General features: G+C 46.0%; 1 protein-coding gene across 4 annotated transcripts in view; it reads left to right on the top strand.

Moving 5' to 3' along the window:
• GALNS (galactosamine (N-acetyl)-6-sulfatase) overlaps nt 1-26,532 on the top strand; it is a 42,583-nt gene that overhangs the window by 9,304 nt on the left and 6,747 nt on the right. For all 4 annotated transcript variants that reach the window (XR_003988014.1, XM_030457543.1, XM_030457545.1 and 1 more), the window contains 7 exons: nt 355-421; nt 552-679; nt 1,526-1,665; nt 2,869-2,972; nt 8,727-8,863; nt 11,297-11,399; nt 19,495-19,616. Coding sequence is in view for 3 of the 4 variants with exons in the window: in XM_030457543.1 (XP_030313403.1) it covers nt 355-421; nt 552-679; nt 1,526-1,665; nt 2,869-2,972; nt 8,727-8,863; nt 11,297-11,399; nt 19,495-19,616 (801 nt within the window). In the remaining variant the exon portion in view is untranslated. The remainder of the gene's footprint in view (nt 1-354; nt 422-551; nt 680-1,525; nt 1,666-2,868; nt 2,973-8,726; nt 8,864-11,296; nt 11,400-19,494; nt 19,617-26,532) is intronic.

Genomic DNA, 26,532 nt, shown 5'->3' with positions numbered 1-26,532 from the left:
CCTGAAAGTTGTGCAGATTTACCTCTCACATCAAGCAGCTCTCTACTGAAGGAGTGGTGACATAAGGTCTTTAACCATACTACCCCTGTTCTGACAGCTTAACAGTGAAAAAAGTTGATGGCTCAGCTCTGTCCAAAACCTGCAGAATTTGGATCTAGCTGTTTCACTGCTTTCTCCCACCAGAAAAAGACTGGTGCCATTCTTTGTAGTATCCAAAGAGAGGTTGCTGAGTAGCAGCCCTGACCTGATTGTCACCCACTTACACAGTTAATAAAAGGAGGGGGGCAAAAAAGCCTTTTTATGCTGTGTATTCCTTAGGATTGTTTTTTTTTATTTTTTTTTCCCCTGATTAAGATATTATGAAGATTTCAAAATCGATCTGAAGACAGGTGAATCCAACTTGACTCAGCTCTACCTTCAGGTACTGTCTATTTTAATACTGTTTTCTAAGCAGCAGTGACTTTATGCTGCTTTTTTTTTTTTTTTTTTTTTTGAGGGATTTAGATGGCAGAAGATGATTCTGTTAAATTCATTTTTATTGCTGTTTACAGGAAGCTCTCGATTTTATTACCAAGCAGCAGGCCAGCCAGCAGCCATTCTTTTTATACTGGGCAATTGATGCTACCCACGCTCCTGTTTATGCCTCCAAACATTTCCTGGGCACCAGTCAGAGAGGACTGTAAGTCTGGGGCTTGTGGGTGTTGGTTTTGTGGGGAGTTTTTTAATGACTACCTCATGCTGCAGAAACAGGAAACCTAAGCACTGTTTATTAGGTCCAAGTGAACAGATCATTTCTCAAAAGTGTATGTGTGTGTGTGCTGAAATCCACTGGTTAGCAAGGGCTTTGCTTGGATTGCTCTATAATCATTTTGCTAGAATCTGAAATGAGGATGAAGTGGCTAAAATGGGGGAGAAAAGGGAGTTTAAGCTCCTTTTCCTGTTGTGTGAGTAATGAAGTGCTGGATGTGGCACGGATGACTTTTTTTGGAAGTATGATTAGTGCCTCTTTTAAAAACCCTATAAATCAGAGCAGCAAGTAGAAGAGCATGCATGAGAAATGCAATTTCCAGGCAGCAGAGAGCTCTGTAGATACTGTGAGCCTTGCTTCTGGGAGTGCAGTTTCAAAGCAGGGTCTGTAAGCAAATGGATGTTTAAAAAAAAAAAAAAAAAAAAGCAAAAAGCCAAAAAAAAAGCTATGTTATTAACTTCAGGCCTATGTCAAGGTGACTTTGCCTGTATTTGAGGACTTTACAGCTGAATTTCTATCAGCTGCTGGGCTCTGCCCAAGAGTGGCTGGCACCTGGGCAAACTGTGGCTCTGGATCCCCAGGAGGGGTTGTGCTCTGCGGGCAGGAGACCCGGGTTTGGTGCTGGAAAACCTCAGCACAGCACCTGGTGCTGAGCACAGGAGCAGTGTTCCTGCAGCACAGGTAGAAACTGTCCCACTCAGAGCAGGGGGGGTGGTTGCACTGTGTGACACTTGTTCTTTTGCTGCCTTTCATGTTCTGGGTCTCCCTTTGCCTCAGGTACGGAGATGCCGTGCGGGAAATCGATGACAGCGTTGGGAAGCTCCTGGGCCACCTCCAGCAGCTGGGGATCAGTGAGAACACTTTTGTCTTTTTCACCTCGGATAATGGGGCTGCTCTCATCTCAGCTCCTAAGCAGGGTGAGTCTCAGCTGAAGAAGGCTGTGAAATCAAAGCTTAAAGCACGGTGTTAGGGCTGGGGGCAGGTCTGTAAGTGGGGTTTTCCCTCAAGCACTGAGGAGGAGCCTCAAAATTCAGAGCATTTCTGGTTTGAGTTAGGGTGTGTTTGTTACCTCAGGTCACCTGTGGGAGGAGGTGTCCTTGGCTAAAAGGACCTTTGTCCTAACCCAGCTGGCTGTTCACCTGGGGGCATTTCCACTTTGCTCCACTCTCAGGGGGTGAATATCTTTTAATATGTTTAGAACCAAGCACACTACTTAACAAGGTGTTTACTCCCCATCTGCCAGAAGCATCTTTGAGCTTTCTGAATAATTACAGAGAGTTCAAGAGGCTTTCCTTTAGCTCTCATGAAAAATAGCAATGAGGAGGACTTTTATTACTCCACAAGTTTGCTGTTGTATAAATGATTGTTTCTCTCCAACAGACTCACTGCAAATTGATTTTATAACCCACTCTCCTCTCTTTGGAGGCAAACTGTCTCGTGGTTATTGGACCACAGAGCAGGGAGTATCCTGAGTTCTGATTTCAGCTGAACCATCCTGTTTGACTTCTTATGGACCTCCCTGTTTGGTTCTCAGCAAGCATTAGCTGCACAGCTGGGTTAAAAACCCAGACATTCCTGCAAAGCACTTGCTATCTCTGAGAGGGAACATTCAGGGAATGCATGATTATTTTTCTCATTTTCTTATCTGCATCTAATACTGCTCAGGTACTTTAAAAGGATTATGAAAAAAAAAATACAGTTTCTGCCTGAAAGTGACAGATTTCCTTCAGTTATAAACAGAAAGGGAAGGAAAATGGCAGCAAAGAATTTTCTGATTGTTTGGGGTTTGGTATTTTTTTATTTTGGCTGATGGCAAGTTGTGTTTAAGTGGCACTTTCTCTCTGACCTATAGAGACACCCCTAAAATGTCATTGTAAAGGGATATTAAAAGAAAACTAAATAAAACAAAAAAATAACCAACCAAATAAACAAAAAAACCCAAGCACCAAACAATAAAAGAAAACAAACTCCAAAACTCCTCTGGACTTGTTCTTTGAGGAACCATTCATGCAGAAATGAAAATTCCTTTTAAAATAGCCTAAAAAATTCCCTAGCTGAGTGTCCCTTTGAAATAGGATCTTGGCAGGTGGTGGGGTTTATGGCTGCTTTTCTTTCTCCAGGAGGAAGCAATGGTCGTTTTCTGTGTGGCAAACAAACCACCTTTGAAGGGGGGATGAGAGAGCCAGCAATTGCCTGGTGGCCTGGACACATCCCTGCAGGACAGGTGAGTATCCACTCTGAGCTGTTCTGATCAGTCTGATGTGAATGAAGTGGTTCTGGTGGGGCTCAGTAGGCTTTGGATCAGGCTTTTGCCATGCCCAGTGTCAGTCTGGATGCTTGTTTAAATCAGGGGCTGAATGCTGGCTCTGGAGAACATTGCCATTCCTGTCCCTCCTGGCAGATCTGCATTCAGAGTGGCTCTGATCAACACTTCCGTGAGCACCAAGGGGTCTGAGCTGTTTGTCCTCCTGTTCTATTTAAACCCTTTTGGCCTTTTGGACCACAGCTCTTTTTTATTTTTATTTTTTTAAGTGGGTTACATGTTTAAACAAGCTGGAGGATAAAGAAACTTTGCTGCCAGAGGGTGTTGCTCACACACACTCCCTGTGCCCTGAACTCTCAAGTGCTTTGACCCTCACAGCTCTGGCTTTGGTCTTGGATAAAAGTTCCACTTGGGGAGCTCTAGATACCAGACTGCTGCTCTTCCCTGCCTGTACACCAATTCAGATAAGATCACTTCAAAACGATCCTCCAGTGGCACTCCCAGCCTCTCTCCTCCCAGCTCTCATTAAAGAAAGATGCAATCAATTCTTCTGCAGGCAGGTTTGACAGTAAATAGTACAGATACCCTCCCCTTTGTGAGCATCTCTCATCCCTGAAGAAAGTGACACTTCATTAGCTGGGCACTGTGCTTAAGACTGCAAACTATTCATAAATAAAACATTTTTCTAACTTGCATTTCTTTTTGGTGGCTTAATTCAGTCAGGGTAATGATAAATTATCATTTATGTTTAGAAGGAAGCCAACAGAAAGCTAAGACCTGCAGCTGAGGGCAGGAGGGTATTTGGGTCTCATCATTTTGAAAGAGTTCAGAGAACCCAACTAGGGCTGGTTTATTATATTTTTAATTTGAAACAAAAACACTCTTTTTGTTTAAATTTAAACATTTCCATAAAGCCTTCTCAAGCCAAGTACAACAGCCCTGGGCTAGCACAAGAGAACATGAAACTGAAGCTTGACTGTTTTGTTTTCCATGTCCAAACTGAATAATGTGCTAAAAGTAAACAGGCATTATAAATGGGGACAAGTAAATACCAAATTCAGAAATTCTTTCCATTGTAGTAACTCTGAGGATAATTAAGAACATGACTAGAGAAATCACTGTGCTGATTTTCAAACCCTGGCTGCCTGGGACCCCTCTCACAGGTTGGGCTTTGGGGAGTGGTGCAAGCTGGGAGTGGTGCAGGAGGCTCTCAGCAGCCAGGGCTTGCTGCCTGGCTTCCTGAGAGCTGCTGTTTGAGTTCCTGGGAAGAGCCATTGCTGTGCAGGGTTAACCTGTTTGCAGAGGTGAGTGGACTGACCAGCACCACAGCCAGCATGAGCCTGAAAACCTCCTCCAGCACTGCTGAGATCATCCCTGGCACTTAAGCACCTGCTTAACATGAAATCCTCCCTACCCTGAGCTCCTGGTGGTGATGCTGCCTGCTCCCTCATGTCCCTTGGACTCCACTCCTGTCCCCTGAGCAGCCTGTTCTGAGCTCTGTCCCCAGGATGGGCTCTTTGCTCTGGGTGACAGAGCAGTAGATGTGTGACAGCTACTCATGTGTCTTCTCTGCTTCCATCCTTGCCTCCGAGGCTCCAGCACGGGTACCCCAGCAGCACTGAGAGCAGGTGAGAGGTTTGGCATTGCTTCTGTGGCACCCAGCTCATGGGCACCTGGAGTCACTGCTCCATCATTGCCTTTTTCCTGATGTAGGGAAGTGAAGAGACCCCAGAGCTTGTACACTTTGGGCTCATTTGCTGTGTCTTACAGTCTGTGGCTCCTACGTGTTCCTGGCTGTGAGTTTAAACTCCTCAAGCCTAAGTCCTGTGTCCTCCAGGTAGCTGTAAAATGGGAGAAAACTGCTTCAGGCTGCTCTTCCTTTTCAGGAGAGATGAAAAAACCAAAGGTTTGGGAGCTCTGAACCAGGGTGGGGTTGCTCCCTGTGCAGTGGTTGTTCCTTCCCAGTGTGGATGTTTTGAGGAGCCAGAGGAGCAGTGACTGCTTCAGTTGGCACAGCAGCAGCCAGGAAAAAAAGAAGATGTGTGTCTGTGGGCAGGGAAATCCAGTTAGGAACTGGAGAGCCATTTATTAATAATCTGGTTAAAACATAGAGTGGGGTTTTAAAAGGGTACATTTGCTTGCTGAATGAAAGGAGCACAATTTTATTTAAAAAAAAAAGAAGTTATGTGACAGGATTGTGACCACTGAGCAGGCTATTGGCAGAGGTGAGGATAATTGCTGCAGTTGGCTGGTTTGCAGGTTTATTTTGGGGGAGAGGGATGCCTCAGGAGTGTGTGTTGCTCTGGGCATCAACATTCAGTAAATTCTGCTCCCCCATCAGGAATATTTATTCACACACAAAACAGCCTTTCTGCACTTCCCTCCTCAGCTACATTTGCCAGGTGAATTCACAACAAATCAGCATTTCAACATTCCCCACATCACATCTGCCTTCTGGAAGGATCCAGCTGGAAAAAAAAAAAAAATGAAAAGGAAAAAAAAAAAAAAATCATATTCTGTTGGTATTTGAATCCTCCTCCTCCCCTTCCTCTCTCGTGCCTGCTTCCTGAAGGAGAAAAGAACATATCAACCCAAAGACAGCACTGCAACCTTTTCTTCACTATCTCCCACGGGGCGCAAATTGAAATTGAATTAGACAGGGATATCAGGTCTGCTGGCTGTGATAACTGTAAAAGGATTTTATTTAAAAACACCCTGACATTTGTTCACCCAGTTTCAAATATTTAGCTTCCCTCCTTCCCATTCCTGGCGGGGGCGACTTTATTAATTGTCGCCTTTGATTCAGAGTTAAAGCTTGAAAGCCCTGATAACAGCACTGCTGACTGCTCCTGCCAGAGACGTGGCCCACAGCAAAAAGGATTTCATTTTCTTAAAGACATTATGTGTATACTGAGAGTTTATTAAAAAAGAAGGAGGGGAAGAAAAAGGAGGAGGGGGGGGAATAACCCGTTCTTACGTGCGTAATACTGCCTGTTTCTCACTGATAGGAGCAATATCTGATCTCACTCTTTTTTCTATATATTATTTATTTTCTCTGGGCTGTTGCCCTCTCTGGAATTTTTTTATTCTTTTCTTAAAAAAAGAAAAAAAAAAATAACAGGGAAAGCCAACTGGAATGAAAGAGCACTGTTGACAGGAGAGAAAATGGTAATTTTTGTTTTATTTATTTATTTTCCTCTGAAAATACTTCAAAGTTTTATATAAATATTAACCTTTTTTTTTTTTTTTTTCCCCCTCCAACATGGTGCTGCAGAGCCCAGATAAATCCAAGTGGCTGTGGCACGGGCATTTAATTTCCTTAAGAAGTTTTCTCTGCTTCACAGGGGGGGGGAAAAAAAATGTTGTCTGGGAGCAGCAATGTAATTGGATGATTAAAGAGAGTCATCTACATCTGGTGGTGGTTAATAAGGGCCAGAACAAGGAGATCCTGGTGGCCCCACAGGATTGTCACAAGGCACTGGGTAAATGAGGGGATGTTACAGGCACGAGTCTCAGGTCAGTGACTGCCTCTTGCTGCCTGTGATCAAAAGATTGAGGCGAGAGAAGGGAGAAACAGCAAGAAAAGAGACTTTGGGGGTTGCTTTGTGAGACTTTGGGGTTTGCTTTATGAATTGCTGAGCGACCTCATTACAGAAAGGCTCAGGTGCCCCTGTGCCTGCCTGGCCCTGAGGTTGTCAGGGGGGTTGTCAGGGATGGAGGGGGTGGCACTCAGAGCTCTGCATGTGGTGCTTCTGCTGCCCCCTCCCCAGGTGTGCTCAGGGTGAATTATCCAGCAGATAAACCTGTCAGGGACTCAGCATCATGGCCAGGATGCTGAGCACTTGTCATCCTTTGTGGGGATGTTCCCAGCACCGCTGGCTCGTGGGCTTGTCCAGCTCTGTCACCTGCAAGGTGATGGTTTGGGGGGGGATGTGCTGTTTGGTTCTGGGTTTTTTTAATGTTTGTCCTTTTTGTGTGCACATCTGAGGCCAGAGGAAAACCTCCTGTGCCAGGGGCAGTGCCCCTGTTCATCCTGTGGGATGTGAAGGGCTGGGTTGGAGGTCCCAGTTACCCCAGTCAAGGTCCCAGTTGTGGCTTTCCTTCCCCACAGCTGAACATCCCCAACCCTTTCTCCCTGCAGAGAGGGAGCTCCATGCATACATCTGCTTTTTGCAAAGGATTCATGGGCTCACCTCTCTTTGTCACCACCACCTCTTGCTGTGAACCAGGTTTAACTGGAGGTGCCCAAGCCCCTCTGATCCTGCCCACATCACCCATGCCTTCCAGCCAGGGTTTCCATGGTCAGGCTTCCTGTTGTGCCTAAAGCTTTGCACTTTGATTTCTTCTCCAGAGTTGTGGAAGTGCTCTTGCATGCAGCTTTAATATTATGTGTTCCTGCCAACACCTTTTGATGAATGAAAGCCATTAAATTTGAAATTACTGTAATCAAGTGATGTGATATTGTAATGTTAAACTCCTAATCAGTCCCCTGCATGCTGCTTTCTCCAGTTTCTTTTTTTAAAAAAAAAACTTGTTAATTCTTCTTTTAGACATTCACTTTTTTTAGCCAGCTTCTTAATCAGAGGCTTAGTATCCCAGCTAAAATAGCAGTTTCCAGTAGTTTTCTTCTAGAGCCAGTGTCTCACAAAAAATAACTTATAATGTTATAAGTTGTTGTTGTATTTAAGTAATGAGTGTCAGCTCACAGGCTGGGGAGCTGTTTGTGCATGGAAAGATTAATTCAGAGATAAAAACATATCTCTGGATAGTCCCAGCATTGGAATATTTGCAAAAACTTGGATTTCAGTCAGGAAGTGCTGCTGTGCTTACAGATGTGGAGTGTATCACGTGGCTTCTTATCTCCAAACAAGTGGTACAGCTGAAAAGGCTCTTTTCACATTGCCTCTTGTGAATCCTGGTGCAAAATGGTCCTGCTATGGATCTGTTCCAGCTGAGAGTGTGGCTGGCTAATGAAACACCCTCCAGTGGCTACCAGAGCATCCCATGGAAAGGGGGGGAGCAAAGAGTCAGAAGGAATCAGAACAGGCTTTGTAGTGGGCTAAAACATAAATAATTAAGACCACAGAGATAAGTATGGCTTCCAATTAAGGAAGGGGAAAAAAAAACAGCTTGAAGATCTCCACTGGAGCTAAACCCAGATGTTTTTCTGCCTTGTTAAAATTGATACTAAAAATACCCCAACTTTACAGTTCTTGAATTGTTGGAAATGGTTTGCAGATGTAGTCATCGAGCTCTTTTTGTTATTATCCATCCTTCCCTGTGTTTTCTGGGAACTCTCTCAGGGTATTCTGGCCTCCAGAGATGAGTTGCTGTTTTGGTTTTTTTTTTCTTCTTGTTTTAAGTGCTGATTTCTCACTCCACACATGACTCGGAATATGCCGAATTTAGTCAAACTCTGTGCAAACGTGCTCCTGTAAAGTGGCTGCACAGAAGTGAGAAGAAAGAGAGGGAAATGAGAGAATTAATCAAAATGCAAATGCTCCCTAGAAGTCGAGGAACACGAAGCCTCTTCTTTCACTTATGATTTTAAGGGGAGCTTTGCTGACAACCGCAGGGGCCGTGTTCTCCCGGGATGTTTAGCAGAGCAGGAGGCTCAGGAAGCAAAACTGCTTTGGTGGGACCCAGCCTGGTTGCTTTGGGCTTTGACTGAAAGTATCTTTACAAATAGGTTTCTGTTGTTTTTTTTTTTTCCAGGTCAGTCATCAGCTGGGCAGCGTGATGGATCTCTTCAGCACCAGCCTCTCCCTGGTGGGGCTGCAGCCCCCCATGGACAGACAGATTGACGGCATCGACCTTTTGCCTGCCCTCTTGCAGGGCAAGCTCATTGACAGGTTAGTTATGAGCCCAGAGCTCTGACTCTTCCCTCCAAACTGAAGCTGTGCCAAATGTGAGCTTATTTTTTATTTTATTTTATTTTATTTTTTAAATCAGGTCTAAGTAATTATTTGATAACCAGAACCGATGCCTCGCTGCTCGCTGGGGTAGCACCAGAGCTGGTTTTTTACTCCCTGGTGGGGCAAGCAGAGGTGGGATTTCCTGACATGTGGCATGTTGCCATACAAAGGAGCCTGGGGACAGATGAAAATGTCAGGGGGTTAGCAGGGATCGCTGGAACAACATATGGCAATGGGGGTGATAAAAGCCTGAGAATTGTAGCCTGGGTAGGGGAGAATACATTATTTATTACTGGAAAAAAAAAAAAACAACCATCCAAGAGTATTCTGAGTCCTTACAGCCCCTGCTTGAGAGAGGCTGGAGGCAAAGCTTGGGCTGCTGCAGGTGATCTGGAAGCCCAGCTCCTCCCCAGCTCCCATTCCTTGCTTTTTGCAATAATAAATTTGGATGAAAGCCTTTGCTGTGTGTGTGGAGGAGCTCTGGCAGCTCTTGGGTGGAGGCACCCAGGATCTGCCAGCAAATATCCCTGGCTCTCTTGTTGGAAGGGTTGGAGGTCAGAAGAGTTCTTGTAGTGATCATTTTGAGGAGGAATTCAGCAGCCTGGGAAATGCATGCAGACATTCTTTGGCTGTGAGATAACAAGGAAACATATGCATGGAAAGCATACTGGGGTTCTTTTCTGTCTTGGATGTGAACCTTTGTTCCAGAAAACTGCTTTAGTGCCTGCCAGGCAAGCAGCACTGCATGCAGAGGTGTCTGAGAGCTCAGCCTGGGGCTGACATGAGGTGTTCCAGGTTCTTCAAACCCATCTTCACTTCTAAAAGTCTGGAAAGCTGCTTTTAAAAGAGAATTCCATTGCAGCCACCAAAGTGCTGTTTGTATTACAGTAACAGTCACTCAAATATCATGGCTTTTTTTTATTATGATTTATTTATTTTATTTCATCATCCCAGACCCGACCAGGTCTCCATTCCCACAGCCCACGAAAGCTTTCCAGGAGATGCAGTTGTTGTGTTCTTTTAAGCTTAAAAAGGAAAAAAAAAAATAATAGGAAAAAAAAATATTGGTAACAGCAGAATTTTGAGTCCAAGCTGTAATCCTCTTGTGAAGATGGAAAATATTTATTTTTAAAAAGTAAACTCCCCCCCTTCAGGCAGTTCCTGGTGAAAAAGGAGAAAAGTTCAATATTTGTGCAAGGAACCTACAAGGGAGGCTACAGTTTTAAAACAGAAGAGGTCTAAGGCCACTCCTGGCATTCAGATGTAGAATTTTTCCTCTTATCTTGCATTTAGGGACTGGTTTTTCAAGGTGGCATCACCAGAGTGAGCAGTTTTTGCCCAGGGACATCTCTGAATGAAAGACAAAGATGTATGTACCTAAGGCTAATGATAAATGGCTTCACCATCTCACCCTGTCAGCAGCCTGAAAACTGGAGAGCTGACTGATGTCCTTGTGTGAGGAGCTGCACCAACAAATCCAATCTGTCTCCTGCAGAAGTCCATTTCAGGGAAACTTTGGGCAGTTCCCTCAAAAAACATCAAACCTTTCATTGGGGAACCCAGGAGGAACGTTGCTGGGGTGCCCAGGGAAAGGGCAGTGCAGGTGCCAAATGCTTTGGGTGAGGTGCATTTCTCAAATGTGTTTTTAAGTAGGAGAATCATAGAATAATTTGGGCTGGAAGGGACCTCTCAAGGTCATCCTGTCCAACCCCCTGCAGTGACCCTCAGGTGGATCAGCTTGCTCAGAGCCCTTGTGTGGGGGGGAAATGCTGTTTCCAGTGCTAGGTTGAGATCACACATAGGGAGGTTTAGGGGAAAAATGGACACAAGATAAAAATAAACCCTGTCTAGCTGCCAGGTTTGGGGTTTATGGGGTTTTTTTTTCCATATGGGATTTTTCTGAGATGGCATCCAGAGCAGGCCAGCATCTGGTGTCCTTCCTGACCACCCTGTCTGTGTGACACTAAGAGCATCCAGCTTGGTGCTGCTGTAAAGAGGAGACTGAGCATCCCACAGGCTGTGAATCCCCACGTCTCTGGCACACACACCTGAGACACTTGGTGTTTAAATCCCCACGTCCTATAGGAAATAACAGGGGCTGAAAGCTCAAGGATTAACAATCCCTGGCAGCCAAGCTGTATCATGTTTCATTCTCACTCCGTGTGAGCTCTCAACTTGATGAACACTTTAAAAAAGAAAAAAAAAAAAGTTAATTGAAAACCTTGCAGTGGAGCCTATGAGGAGGCAGAGCCTGGTCCTGCCTGATAGCTGAGTGGGAAGTCAGACCCCATCAAAGTGTTTGTCTCCCTTATCAGCCAGGCTGCTCGGGCATCTTGGGTGTTTCTCATGCTGTTTTGCTCTCCTTCCCAGGCCCATATTCTATTATCGTGGCAACGAAATGATGGCAGTGAGAGTCAGGCTCTACAAGGCTCACTACTGGACCTGGAGCAACTCCTGGGAGGAGTACAGCAAGGTAATAACAGGACAACCCCACCCCCTGGTCTGGGGGTAAAAAATAATCCTGTAAAGCTGACTTTTAAATCAGGGATTGTTCCTGTGCCAGACTTTTATTCACAGCTTCCACAGAGCTGTCAGATCTTCAGGGGTCTGGTGTCACAGCATCCCTGTCCTCAACTCAGGGACAGACCCAGGAAAGTGAGCAAGGTCTGAGTTGTTCTGAGGGTGCTCCCTTTAATCAGCACTGTGTACCCTTAATATCAAGCATATTAATATTCATATCTGTGGGAGGTTCCCTGCCCAGGCAGGGGTTGGATCTTGATGATCTCTGAGGTCCTCTCCAGCCCTAAGCACTCTGGGGTTCTTTCCCGGGGTGCCTCACAGTGCTGGAGTCCCATGCAGGACTGGGCATGGATCTCACAGCATCTCCCAGGAAAGCCCTGGTACCTTGGACTGTTTAAAAGCACCAGGGATGGGTTTGTTTGGTGGGGTTTGTTCTTGAAAGGGAAAACAAAAGCTGTAGGAACTGCACAGCAGAAAGAACAGCAGTTGTTGGAAGCAGTGGAGTACATGTGTTTAATCTATTATCAGCACTTTTATGAGCCCAGATCACACTAGATGTTTTACATTTTATTTGCCAAAGAGGCACAGCTTCTGTAATTTCCTGGCTGATCTTCTCACAATTGGATGCTAAGCACTATTATTTTTTCTCCTTTTGTATCTTTCTTGCCTCAGACTTCAGCACTAAACTCTGGGGCATCTCTTGAATGGCAGGTTCACACATGTGCCTTGCTGATTATACCTTTAGACATGAACTAAATGCATTATGGCACAGCTCTCAGCAGTTTTGACAGCAGGCTGGTACTGGGGAGGAATTGTTTGCGTGATGGGTTTTTGTTATGTCTTTTTTTTAGGTTTTTTTTTAAACTTATGGCAGGTCCTCGAGGCATCACAGGTGCAGAAATAAGTGCTGATGACATTTGTGGATGTAAAAGTGCACAATTCCTTTCATTGGGATGTCCTGGGGGCAGAAGGAAACGTCAGCTCCCAGGGAGTCATTTACATCCAGGGCTGTAAATAGGTGCATTTGTCTTTTTAAGCCTGTTAATGCTCCAGGAATCAAAGTTTCTGTTTTACACAGAGGAGGAAGGAAAGTTGGCTCCAAACGTGCACTGCAGGCTCTGTCTCAGTGCTGATTCTACACAGTTAAAACGAGATAATGTATTTGTCTGAGTTAGTAGGTGAGTGCAGCTCACACATCAGAGGTGGCACAGCATGGAGGATTTGCCCTGTGTGAGGCCCTGGGACATGAGTGGGCTCAGGGACAGCAGAGGATGTCCCATGAGAGTAGCTGCTCTCCCTTGTACTACCAGCACACACAGACACAGCTTGCTGGGAAATATCTGAACATCTACAGTGATCTAAACTTACTGGTACATGTCTGAGTATGTGTGGAGCTGTGGTAGCAGGGACCAGTTACTCATTCATCTCAAAGGCTCTCCTGCTGTGAGCAGTGGCAGTAGTGCAATTAAGGAGTATTTATTTCTTTCTGAGTCTTTGTTTAACTACTGTCTGATAAAAGTCAGCAATTATACTGTACATCAGAGAGATGATTAAAAATTCACTTGCTTTCCTGCAGCTTGTGTCACATGTGGTTGATGTGGGGAAAATTGGAGCACATTAGTGGACAGCCTGGCCATTAACAACATGCAGAGGAAGCTGAGGCTGAAATTTGTTCCAATTCTCCTCAAGTCCTCGAGCCATTAATTATAACCCTTGCTGGTTAAAAAAGAGACATAAATCAGAATGCAGAAGGGTTCCACAGTTCTGAGTCCTGGTTTAGGAGATTTAGAATCTCACCTTAGGATAACAGTTGCCTCTTTCAGTGACTGGTGTTCTCAGCTGAATTGATAAAGGACTACAGTTATGCTGCCAGAATCAGAAAGGCCAATTTGTTTGCTAATTTCATTTGAAAAAAATCTATTTAAATATCTGCACGTGTGTGGCATTGGTGATTCTGGCTGCTGGCAGGTTTGCTGCTCGATACCTTTGATTTGTTATCCCAGCAGAATTTCAGCTGAGGCTTTGTTAATTGTGTCATCTTTTGCACGGGTCCTTCCCTCCTTGTGAATCAATGTGAGGATTTATGAAACTTTCAAATGGAAAACTCTGTGTCTGAAAGTCCAAACTCAGACCTGGAATAAACAGACATAACTCATTGGCATGCTGGCCAGCCCTTTGAAAGAGGTCTGGAGTTGGCCAGATGTGTCAGAACAGCTGTCTGCAAAGTTAGAGGTTTGTTTCCTGAGCATCTCAGTATTTGGAAAGATGCACAGCACGTTTTGGCCAAACCTCCTTTCACTTTCAGAATGTTCCCTTGTTCCTGAACAGTGCAGGGAAATCGTCGAGACAGAAAACTTGTGCTGTTTCCAATCCACACTCCGTGTGTTCTTGTTAGATTTTTTTAGGTGAGATTATACCATTAAAGCACCATTACAGAACCACATTTTCAGGTTGATGTTGGGAAAAAAAAATATGCAGAATGCCTGTGTGTTCTGCATCAGTTTAGGACTCCCAGGTCTGTCAGGATTGACTGGAAGGAACGTGTGCAGGTCTGGCCTCTGACCTGGCAAGCTGAGGGTTCCAATGGGCTGGAAGTTAGGTAATCAATGATGCATATACAAATAAAAAGGTACCAGAGAGACACAGCTTGCAGAAAGTGAAGCCTAGGAAAGCAGAGCAGGGATATGAATGTTTTCCTCCAGATGGCACTTGGAGTATTTTCCCTGGAAAGCTCCCACACCAGCAGCACACAGGTTCAGTCATCTCAGGCTCCCATGGCACTAAGGTGTCCTCAGTGGTCCCCATCCTCTGCCTTCTGGCCTGGGATTAAAAACTGTCATCCTTCAGAAAGATGAAGTGTGCTCTTCTGTTCTGCCTGGGGTTTTCTGTTGTTTATTTGGTTTTTAACCCCCCCAAAGCAATTTTTTTCTTCTTCTTCTGCTAGTCTGGCTCCTCTCACAAGCTGCTGTGGTCTCTCCCAGTGCTAGAGGACACCTCCATGCTGTCTTTTCCTGCTGGCTTTAACTCAGGTGTTCTGCAGCCTTGACTGGTTAGTCTTCTGAGAGCACAAAGGGAAAACTTGCTCAGGAAAAGCAAGTGGGAGTAGATGCTCCATGGGATGTTTTTCCTGCAGGTTGCATAGGATGTTTGTTTGGGTCTGTTTGCTGGCTTCCCTCTCCCTTGAGGTGCCTCATGTTTGCGTGGTTTGACATCTCTAACATCCTAGAGGTTGTAAATGGGACAGAGATAAAAGGAAACTTTACTTTGGAACTGTGTTTATGTTTTTCAATAGTGAAGATTTGAAAAGAGTTTGGGAAAGGGAGAGAAAGGTTCCTCCTGCACAAGGGCTGACTCCCTGTTGCTCTGGGACTGGTGGACACCAGCACATGAGCTTTTTCCACCATCAGTGACCACCTTTCTTCTTGTAGCAGAAGTCAGCAGTGATAAGAACAGCTGCCTGTGGTGTGTGTTGGAGCAGAACAAGTCCAGATAAACCTGGGGAGATTCCTCTTTTGTGTGGCATAACCGACTGCTGGAAATCTCCTGTAGAATACTTGTCTTGTTGCTCTCCTCCACCCTTTCAGCCCCTAAGTCATGCTTACTCCTGACCAAACTTCAACTGGATTGCAAACCTGATCTAGCTCAAGATGTCCCTGCTCCCTGTGGGGCTTTGGATGACCTGTAAAGGTCCCTTCCAACCCAAACCATTTGATGATCCTGAGTCCTTCAAACAGAGGAGGCAGGAGGATGAGCTAGCAAGAGAAAGGAAATTTGCTTTGCCTGGCACAGAGAACAGAAGAGATGTGAGGCTCTCCAGCAGAGAATAGTTCTGCTGCCCTCCAGGAGCAGTGATGCAAGAAGGGGGGAAAAAAATGAAGAAGAAAATGTGGAAAAGGCCTGATGGTTGATTGGAGAGGGGCTGCTAACACCAACCTTTCTGCAGTCAGTATCTCGTTAGTAAGCTCCAGTGGTTTTTCAGGAGGGCTCCTGTGTCTTTAAGTGATGGGTGGAGGTGCCTGCCAGAAGACCCCATTGTTTTAATATGAAATGCCAGAGGGGTTATTCCTGCTGCAGTCTGTCTGATTGCCCTTCTCCTCAAGGCAGAGGGGATCGATAAAGCCTTTTCTGCCAGGGGGATGTGAAGTCAAGTAGAACCTCACAAATAATGACATTTGATTGTGGTCCTCTGAGCCATTGATCGCTTCTGCTTGGGAGCTGCTGGAGACTCCCTGATCTGCCCAGCTTTTGGGGTCTTTTCCAGACAGTTAACACATTAGAAGCAATTTTTGTTCAGCAGGGTTGAAGCCCAGCACTCACACCAACTCACACCTCCAGGTGTCTGCTCATTCCAAGCTCCGGTTTGCGGGGCTTTTGCCGGGCATTGCCAGGAGAGCCAGAACAGCCTCTTCCTGCTCTCTGGCAGGCAGCAAGGAGCATCACTCCCAGCTTTAATTCCCTCCTGTTCTTTTCTCCCTCCAATAGGAGGATGGTTTTGTTGCTCTGGGTTTTGTATGGCAGAACGAGGAGACAGGAGCAGGAGGCAGACCTGGGATTTGCTGCAGCCGCCTGTCAAGTCGGAGGGAGCTGGGCTAGTGCCAGGGTGAGGGATTGCCAGAGGGCTTACGTTCACCCAGAGTGGTGATTCCATCACTTGGCTGAGAGCCTGAACTGGCAAGCTGGCTGTGTTCTCCTCATGTCTGTATTGACACAGCATCTGTGGGCCATTTGCTCTGGAAATTAAAGCAGGAGCTCTGACACCGAGAGAGCTGCCGGATCAGGGACACAGGAAAACAAGGCAGGTCACACCGTGCTGGGGAGGAAGGCAGAAAGATGTGCTCACTGATGTGCAGGAAGTGTTAGGATGTTGTGGTTTGCTTTTTTTTACTTTTTTTTTTTTAATAAAAAGGCTGCTGAAATCTCTCCCCCAGCAGACAGGTCTGTGGGGGGGTATGAAACCTGTGCCTGTGCCAGAGAGGGATGCAGGGGCTGAGCTGTTCCTGGCTGTCATCTGATGCTCTTCATGGGCTCCCTGAGCTGATAGGCTTCAGGTAGGATCTTCTGGTTTGCCTTTTATAATTGAGGAGAAAAGCTCCAGGAATTTGCTTAAGCAGAGGGAATGACCTCTCTAGTTCCTTTGGGATGGGTGGTACCTCTATACATGGGAATTCCCAGGCACCTGCCCTAGCCACTGCTTGCATATTGGGGTTAACAGTCTGCCAAATCAATGGTTTAAAGGCAAAAAGAGCAGGTGAAAGGGCCACTGGATTGGGGTTTGTTATCCTGGTGGATAGGGCAGGCACAGCTGCCCCTTTGCTTTACTCCCCCATACTGGGGGTTTATTTTGGGGTGAAGTTGTTGTCCCGTTGGCAGTGCCAGGGAGCTGATCCTTCACCAGAGCCCCTCTGCTGCCCGGGCAATGATGTGGCTTTTGCTTCAGCTGACAAACTGGCACATTTCCATTTCTTCCTAAAGCCTGCAGTGTTCTTGGGATCCATCATGGGGCATGTTGGCAGCTCAGGCTTTTACAAGGAAAAAAAAAAAAAAGAAGTTTTTATTTAATGAAGAGGAAGGAATGATCCCAAATGGTGACACGATTTAAAATTGCCATCTAGAAGCAAGTCCCCTTCCTGACCAGGGCTGTTCAGTCCCCTCCCAGACAAACACAAGGAGCCTTGGCATGTCCTTCCCAGCTCCCAGCACCCCATAGGACCAAATTTCCACACTTTCCAAGCAACCTGAGGCATTGTTCAGATGCTCCAGAGTGTGGATTGTCTTCTATTTAACTTATCACATCTCAAGGAGATTTAATGTATACTGGGTTTGCTCCAGAAAAGGAAAGCAACCCAGACTTGGGGATTGCAGATCAAGTCACTGGTGTAGCTGATTTTTCTCTTTCCACCCTGACATCTAAAAGGGTTTTTACTTACAAAAAAAACCAAACAGAAAAGCTATAGGTTTGTGGGTGATCAGTTAAGGGACAGAAGACCAGTTTCCTGTGTCTGAGTAGTATATTACTTAGTGTCATGCATTGATCAGGTGTCTGGGGTCACCATTTTACCCTTTTTTTTTTTTATTCCTGATTTGTTCCTGATGAGCAGGTAGAAAATATTTTAAGCTCTCTCTGTAGGTTGAACATTGTCCCAAAGTACATAAAACCAGTAAGAGTCAATTTTATTTGTGGCAATAAATTGAAAGGCCTTAGAAATTTCAAGGGTGGTTTCAGCCATTTTGAAGAGTTATTTATAAATATTATAAAACAGTGTGCTTGATTTTCTTTTTTTTCCTTTATTTTGTCCCCACCAGACTGCTTTTGAAGAGGGCATTGAGTGCTTTGACAAGACTGCTAGTGCTGGGCTAGTGGCACCAGGCAAGCTGTCACAGCACTGTCTTTGTCTCTGGGATGTATCCTGGGCTGTGTTCTGGAGTCCCAGCTACAAGGAATGTATAAGAGACAAAAGATAAAATGTAAGCAGCAATGTATAAATAAAGACCCAAGAGACTAAAATCTTCTTTCAAACCAAAGCATTTGCAGCCGGAGAGCATTGTACCAATTAGCAGGCTCTTAATTAAATTGCTTGTTTGATTTCCATCCAAATTATAATTTGAATGTTATGTAGGCTTTGATACCTTTTCATTAACTGTTCCTTTTGAGGAAAAAAAAAAAAAAGAAGACAAATCTGGTTTTCCCTGTGTGTTTCAGAGGCCTGTGGCATCACAAGGTGGAAAGGTCAATCATTTTTGTATCCATTTAAAGTCCATTATTGGAAGGCCACTACAACCTATCAAGCAACTCTCTTATTTTTCCAGTCAGTGATTCAGGAATCTATAGCTCTGTGCAGATAAATGGGATTTCATGGGCTTCTAAACTTCTTGCTTTATTGAAAAGCAGAATATTAACTGCTCCACTGACCAGCTGTCCATTAAAATCACAGGATATTTTTAGAAAATTGTTTGCCAATCCCATCCTACCAACATCTGTGGAGAGGACCTTCTCAGGCTGTTTGTTTTATAAGCAAATGCTCCAGCTGCTTTCCCACCTCCAGTGAAATATCCCCATTTACCTTCTCTCCATCTCTCAGGCTGTGTCTCAGGGCATTTTGAGGCAGCTGGGATTGTAACTCTGAGCTTTAACAGGTCCATTTGGTGCTGGTCCTTGCAGCTCTGGGGGGCTCCCCTGCTTTATTTGCTCTTCAGAGAAATCAGTGCTTTGCATTTTTTGCTGCTCCCAGGGATGAAATGGGTTCAGTTTGTCAGGAGAAGCAGCCTGGCAAGGTGACCAAGGGCAGGGAGCTGGTCTGGGATTGCAAGGTGACCAGGGAGCACTTTAAGCCCCTGCTGCTATCAGAGTTCCTGTGCTCCTGCCCTTCATATCCACTGCTGCTACAGGGAAATCCCCACCTTCTGACCCCCTGGATGCCAGTGACAGCAATGCCTCCAGGCTTAAACACCTCATTCAGCCCCACTCCTGTCCCCAGGTGAGCACCTCCACACCAGCCTGCTGTGAATCAGGTCAATGGATGCTTCCAGTTCTCCCATTTATCCAGATTTGCTTTGCTCTGGGGTGAAACATCCTTCAGGTCTGGTGGCAAGTGGGGGCAAGCTGAGTTTGCAGGTGCCTTTCAGCCCTTTGTTTGGCTGGATGGTTCCTCTGGGACTGTTGTGTTCTGATCAGAACTGCCAAGTGGTTTTGCTCCTCTCTGTGTTATTTCAAAGCTTTAGAAATCAAAGCCAGGGGATACTTCCCAAGGGCAGAATGTTTAGGATTAAATGGTTTTACCTCTGTCTTTTGTTTTGCTATTTCATTTTAGTGAATATTTTATCAAGATTAGTGCTTGATAAGGCAAAAACTGAAGTCCTGCTCCAGCTTTTATGTCAGTGCAATGCCAATACTGGCACCTGGTTTTACCCCAGCAGATCAGAACCCATTTTGCAGACTGACACAGAGTCTCCATTTAAACTAATTCTGGGCTTTCTTGGAACCAGATGCTGAAGGAAGTGGCATCAGCTTTTTGCTCCACCCTTGCTGACCTCTCTCCTCTTCCCTGCAGGGTGTTGATTTCTGCCCTGGGCAGAATGTCTCTGGAGTAACAACCCATACACAGGAGGAGCACACTACCCTGCCTCTGCTTTTCCACCTGGGGAGGGACCCTGGAGAGAAGTACCCACTGAGGTGAGGCACTTGATGAAGGTGGGAAAACTCTCAGCATTGTTTATAGAATTCCTTTCACTCAGTAGCTGTTTCTTGCAACCTGCTTGGAAGGTTGCAGTCCATGAAGGCCATTGCTGATGAGAGCTCTAAAGAGGAGAGAACAACCCTGGGTTTCAGATGGTTGGGTCAGATGGATGTACAGATGTCCATGGCTTGACTCCTCAGTCTGGTGGTTCATGTTCTGCATCCTGCCACCCTCTGCAGGAGGCAAACCACTTCTGGGCAGGACAGGAATGAGTGCAAGGCAGCTGTGGAATAATAAAGCAGTGGTGCTGGTGAGGTGTGTGCATTGGAGCTGGGATTCTCTGTCTGGTTTGGGAAGCTGTGATGTGATTCTGTGAACTTTGCATGTTCTGAGGTGTTTTTCCTCTGTGGAGGCAAACGTGGTGACCATCCAGTCTCCCAGCTCCTGCAGAAGGAGCCCCTCCAAAGGCTCTTTAGCCACAGGACTTGCTGCTCAATCCTGTTCCCTCCCTGGACTCTCTCAGCTGTCTGAATCCATTTTCCTGTAAGCCTCCTATTGTCATGGTTATCTGCAGCACACACCATGCCCAGAGAGGTTTCTGTAAGGGTTTCTGTAGGCACAGCCAGCACAGCACACATACACCCTGCCACCTCCAAAAAACCTCCCAAGGTGTCCCCACCTCCCTCCCTCCTTTTCCTGACTGAGTTTTACCCTGCAGCAAAACTAACTGCAAACAGAGACACAGCCTCCTCCCTCACCAGTGGCTCTGACTTGGAGAATGTGGAAATAAATAAAGAGAAAAAAAAAATAGTGGTAGAGCTTCTGCCTGCCCTGGAATGGTTTTGTGCAGCAGCTTTAACAGAGAGATGTTTTCTGAGCTGACAGGGCTGCAATTACTCAACTGTTTTAAATAATTGAGTGGATACACTCACTCCCTTACTTCCAAAAGAACTGAGCCTCTGCTGTCCACTGAGTGTTTGCACTAGAGAGAGAAGGGGAGGAAAAATATTTCCACTTCTCTCTCACTTCACAGACAAGCACCCTAGAGGTGCATTAAGCTGTGTATAAAGCTCTTCAGCAGCCCAGCACGTTGGCTCTGCCTTTCTGTTGCATTTCAGCACTAATAAATAAAGCAAATCTGCAGCTCTTGGGTTTAGAGATTCAGCTCAGTGGAACTGGGCTGCTGGGTAGGGATTGCAGCTGAGACTATGCCCTGTTCAGTTTAGCAGCTATTTTATTTTAGGGAGATGAGTGGCTATAGAAATGACTTCATTCTCCAAAAAGCCAAGAAATGGGTAGCATTAAGGGAACTGCAGTTTGCCCACTGCCTCCTCTGAAGTTGAGGGAGAGGAGCTCTTCCCTGAGAGGTGCTTGCAGGACACTTGCTGCTCTGTTACTTAAATGCTCTTTACAACCACCATGGGTTGAGCATTGGAATTAAATCCAGTGTTACATCTGAAATCATTTCTCAAATGGTTCCATTGATTTTTGGACTCTCACGAGCTGTTGCTTTGATAGAATTTTATGGCAAGATTATGACATGATTATAGAGAGCTGTGCCATTGCTTAATATGCAGACCCTAATAGAAAGCCTCTTCTAGTAAATGAATCTTCCTTTCTGCAGCACATTCCGTTGCTTTTGTCTCCTCTCTGGTCACAATGGAAAACTCCTGGGAAGTGGGGTCTCCTCTGTCGAATGTGGTAATTAAATTATCCTCATTTGTGGAGCTGTTACTGTTGTGTATTTTTATTTAGCTTAATTATCCCCTTTGGCAGACAGCCTGTTGGGAGTCCCAACACTGATGTTTCTCAGAAGGGAATCCAGCATTCTCCTCCCAGCCTGCATCATGCTGGGTGTGCTGGTGCTCCAGTCCCAGGTCTGTGTGTGTTCCCAGTCCCTCCTGCTCACCCTCCAGCAGCCCCAGAGGAGCAGAGAGCATCATCCAGCTCTTTCACCACCTTGGCTTTTCTGGTGGGTCAGGATGTTGCCAAAGCATTTAGGAAAAATTGCATTGCACCCCTGATTTCTTGACACCTTTCCCTCTTTCCTGTAAACTTAACCACTTTGCTGTCTTACATGTTATTATTTTTTTCTGCTGCCTTGAAGGCACCACAAGCTTGACATGGACGTGGCTGCAGGGTGAGGCAGGGCAGAAACTGCCTGCAGGTGCTGACAGGGCAAAATTGGCATCTGGAGAGGGGCTTGTAGTAAGAACTGCAATACCAGGGTGTATGTGGGCAATATGTTTCAAAGAAATGGGGTTACTGGTAAATAATCCTTCTTCTGGTGGCCAGAAATGGTAAAGGGGCTGTACTTCTGTGAGAGTTACCTTGTTATCTGCTCCTTGTGTAGTCAGAAGTGAAATGCCTGTGTCTTTTGTCATCCAAGAGATTCTCTAGATCTGTATAGACTGGGGCTTTGATAAGATCTCTTTTTTTATAGCTCTCACCTTTAAAATATAAATAAGAGTGTGTTGGGCAGCACACAAAGCAGAAGCATTTCTCTTAGTCCAAGTCTTTTATTTCCTCCCTGGGTGCAATTACAAGGGGGTTTTTACCTCCCATGAAAGCACTCAGACTGTGGGGTGCCTTTGTCACCCAATTTATCAGGGTGCAGAACTGCAAGATCTGATGGCTCTTTTTCTTTACCCAGTTCTGTCAGGTTTGGGGCATGGTGTGTCCACAAGTCCCACCCAGGGAACTTGTTTCTCAGTTCCAACCAATGCAATGAAGTTATCTGCTGCTAACATCCTCACAACCAGCTGCCAGTTTGGTACCCAAGTCACACATTGCTCTTTATAGATGCCTTGACTAAAATACTTCATTGCCAGGCAGGAAGAACACAATAATATAGAGCAGAAGCTGGCAGGGCTCAAAATACAGTCAGCAAAACACCCAATGCCTACTGCAACAGAGAGAGGGGTTTGAGTCAGGTGCCAGAGCTGCAAAAAGGATTTCTCACAGAAATCTCTGGAATTCTGTCACTGTGAGCCAGGGGTGCAGATGTTTAATAACAACAAGTACAGTGTGCTCGTGCCTTGCTGGTGCTCCTGGTTAGCAGCAAACCCTCCTTGGAGTGATTAACCTCTGGTCCACACTGAATTTACTGAAATTGGAGCATCACAATACCTGGGTTTTACTTAGGGCAATTGCTTTTCCTGTTATGGAAAAAAAAAAAAAGACTGGAAGTGATAAGGCTTGGTTGATGAACAGAATGATTTTGGAACACATTAATTAATAGGAGAGCTCATAAGTGCTGATTTCAAGCAGATGGAAAATCCAGGAAATCATCCGAGAGGTAATTGCACTGGTTATGGAGCCAGAAAAGAAGGGAAGAAGCTCCTGAAGGGAAAGCTGCAGGGGAAAGGATCTGATGGAAGAATTGCCAGTCTCACCTTACTAATCAGGGCAGAAACCTTGCTGCAGGGAGGAGAGAGAGGGTGCAAAATGGGGGAAAAAAGTGTATTTAACAAAGAGGCAGAATCTCACCCAGGGGACATGCTGACTCCTCTTCCTGAAGGAGAAGGAAATGGCACCAGCTGCATTGCAGGGACAAATCAGCTGCTGCCACAGAGGAGGTGGCACTGAGGAACATGAAAACTGGAAACTGGGGAAAGAGCCTCAGCAATGCCAGGAAAAAACCCTCCAGCATCAAGCCTGCAGGGGCTGGAGGCAGAAAGGTTGTCAGAGATATGCAAGCCAGCCAGACAGCCAGCTCTGGAAGGATGAGGGCTGAAGAAAAAGATGCCCATGGAGGAGAGTTGGTAGCCTGAGAGCAAACTGGTCTGGATGGATGAGTGCTCTCTGCCCAGCCAGGACCTTGCTCTGCACTGCCACAGGTATCTGATCAACCCCTGCTTCATCTGCTTAAAACAACAGCCTGCTTTGATGAGGAACTGCCTGGACTGGAATGATGCTTCTCTAAAGAGGAATAATAAAGTAAAAAAGCCATGTGAAGCAGTTTCAAAAGTTGAAATGGACATCATCATCATCATCATCATCTCGGGAGAGGTGTCCAGGCAGCATTAAAGCCCCTGAGAGCAGCCTGAAGAGCAAGTTGCTTAAATGATGATTCAGAAATACACTGCAGCACCTAGCAGGAGGATCAAATGGGGAATCTGGATCTTCTGTTCATGCAGAGCTGGGGCTTTCCATGGTCACACCAAGATGGAGATTTTAAAACACTGGTGAAAATGCTCTTTAACTTCCCGCGGCTCGGATCTGTTTGAGGGTGCATTTCTGGGGGTGTATTCTGCCCTCTCCCTCTCCTCACAACTCAGGGGGTGCTCGCAGACCTGGAGGTGAAAGACTTGGACAAGCACAAGATGAAATCAGAGCTGGAAGGCAGCGTGGGAGCCAACCCCTCCTCCTCCAAAGCTGCGTTTCAGCGTAGGGCACGGCGGGGTTAACAGCAGCACAGGTTACCCTGGAGCTGTTTGGCCAAGGAGGAGATGGGAACAGATTGCCAAGGCACAATTACAGTAAATGAAGGAAGCACAGGCCACACCTGTCCCTGGGACCCCCTGATTGGATCTCCAGAGACTTCCCGGAGGTAAAGTGTCAATTAGTGTAATGACCCTGGACTTTGTCCACTCCTTTCCCTCGGTCTCCGCCTGGAATAATTCCGTGGGCGCTGGGGGATCCCTGTTAGCAGACTCCTCACAACACCACCTGCTCACCCTCTGCTTCTTCCAGTGCTATTCCCAGCTCTCCTTCTGCAGGACTCTTGAACCTGGAATAGGAACTGCAGCGTGCCCTGGGAGCAGGAGGGCTTGGAGCTTCCTGCAGACAATAATGCCCAAACACCTGTAGGGATAAGATCAGGCTGTAGCAAACCCTGCCCTAGCAGCCCTAGGGCTGAATTCATGGAAAATCAGGGGCTCCATGGAAAAGTAAGGGAGGTTCCCAGCTCTGCTAACAACTCAGACTGATTACCATGAAGTAATTACCCCATTTTCCAGAGAGATTAAAGGCACTCTCCTGGATTTTGTCTCAAAATGCACTTCTCCTGTTAAAGGCTGGAGATATTTTTAACCCCTCCCGTATGCAATCAGTAAATACAAATTGCTGCACGTGTATTGGATCTTGGAGCCTTTTTTTGGAGCTCAACAGATCTGGTGTGCAACACCTGAGTGAGGAATGGGGATCCCCATGGGGCCAAGACAGGAAAAGCAACCTCCCCACTATCTTTGTCACTTCATGACTCCAGTTTCAGAGGAGGACCAGCCTGGGGATGGTGCCATCCTGCAGGCAGGGCAGTCCCTGCTACTTCTGGAGGAGGAAGAGAGTTCTGGGGTTTAATTAAGGCATCTGACAACGACCTGCCATGATCTCTTCCAGGATTGAATGACACCTTCCAGCACTTGGGCTCCATCACTGTCGTGTACTTGGACACAAGGAGGCAGCTGCCATGGGATATGTTTTAAGCTGGTGTCAACAGGTTTAGCCAGCTTAAGAGCATGTTAAGCCCTACTGAGACAAGGTTTATGGGTTAGCAGTAGGACTTGGAGCATAATCTAGACATGGTCTTTAGCTTTAGCCAGCTTTGTACCTCGGTGAGAAGCACGAGTCTTTTCTAAGTGCCAAGCCCTTTTGGGGAAGTCATTCAGGCTCTGCTAAATGCTGAAATAATCTGGAAGTGTAGAAGCTGCAGGGGAGAGCAGTTCAAACCCACCAGGAGCTGAGGTTAGGCCAAGATTTCCTGTCACTGCTGAGCTGGCTGAAAAAGCCAGGAGTGGCCTGAAGAGGGGAATTAGAGCAGGAAGATGATTGAAATGACTGGAGCTGACTTGGTCACACTGCAGCCTTCACGTGTCTGAGGTTGCTAATGAGCAGCAACGCTGTGGATAAATGCAGTAGTTAAGATTAGAGCAAAAAGTGGTGGGTTTCTTTTTTATTTCTTTGCAACAGGACTGGCATATTTGGAGCAAAAAGCAGCAGTCATGACAACATATTGTTTTCCTTTCATCCAGACCACAGCTGTGTTTTCCACTGGTCTGTCCAGATTAGAGCTAATTTGGAATCCTGTGTCTGCAAAGCCGTTTGGATGGATGAAATTGGGCTCTCTCTTCAGTGCTTAAATATTTGCAAAGATGCCGTGGAGCTTAATTAGTTAGCAGCAACATTTTATCTTATGGGTCCACTTCCAAAAGAAGATGAGAAAGGCTGGAGGGATGACACAAGTGTGTGACAGAAATAAACATGGGAGTTACAAGAGCAGCAGTAGGAGGTACTCAATGATTTGATATCTGGAGTCTCTGTCAGACTCTAGCAACTGATTAAAATATGTATTAATTCATATAAATCCTTAATACAAGGATCTTAATGAAGTGTGATTAGCTCAGCTTTGGAAGAGCTTTCAAATCCTGGCACAATACGTGTGTTGGAAATCTAAACCCCCCGAATAGAGGTGTCTCCCCCAAGCACATTTCATCTTTGTTTCCATCACTGGAGCACAGAGGCTTTAACTCTGCCCAGCTCAGTGTCCAGCATGCTGCCTCCATCCCTGCTCTTTCTCTAAGGTTTTAAGCCCCTTCCCCCCTGTGCCTTTGTCTCTGGAGCCTTTTCTCTCCGAGGGCTCTCCCGTGCTCACTCTCCTCTGTGTGTCAGCACAGGTTAGCTGTAAAACCCTCTTTTAAAAAAACAAAAATCTGTTTTAAGTTTTTTTTTTTCCCCAAGTGTGCTGCCAGGCTGGCAATCCTGTGCTCTTGAGCCAGGACCAGATAAATAAAACCTCAGCAAACCTTGTGCCACCACCGGGATGCAGCCGAACTCTTCCTTCTGCCTCGAGGTGTGAGGCAGAGATGGGCTCTGGCAGCTCCCAAACTTCTCCTGGTCCCTCTGCCTTGGGGATCAGCTGCCAGGAGAGCTCAGGTGAGATGCAAACAAACCAAAGGAGCACTGCAAGAAGAG

This window comes from Calypte anna, chromosome 11 (genome assembly GCF_003957555.1).
Source record: "Calypte anna isolate BGI_N300 chromosome 11, bCalAnn1_v1.p, whole genome shotgun sequence".
Classification (NCBI taxonomy): Eukaryota; Metazoa; Chordata; class Aves; order Apodiformes; family Trochilidae; genus Calypte; species Calypte anna.
Note: the sequence above shows the minus strand (reverse complement) of the source record. Positions and strands in the feature narration are given on the sequence as shown.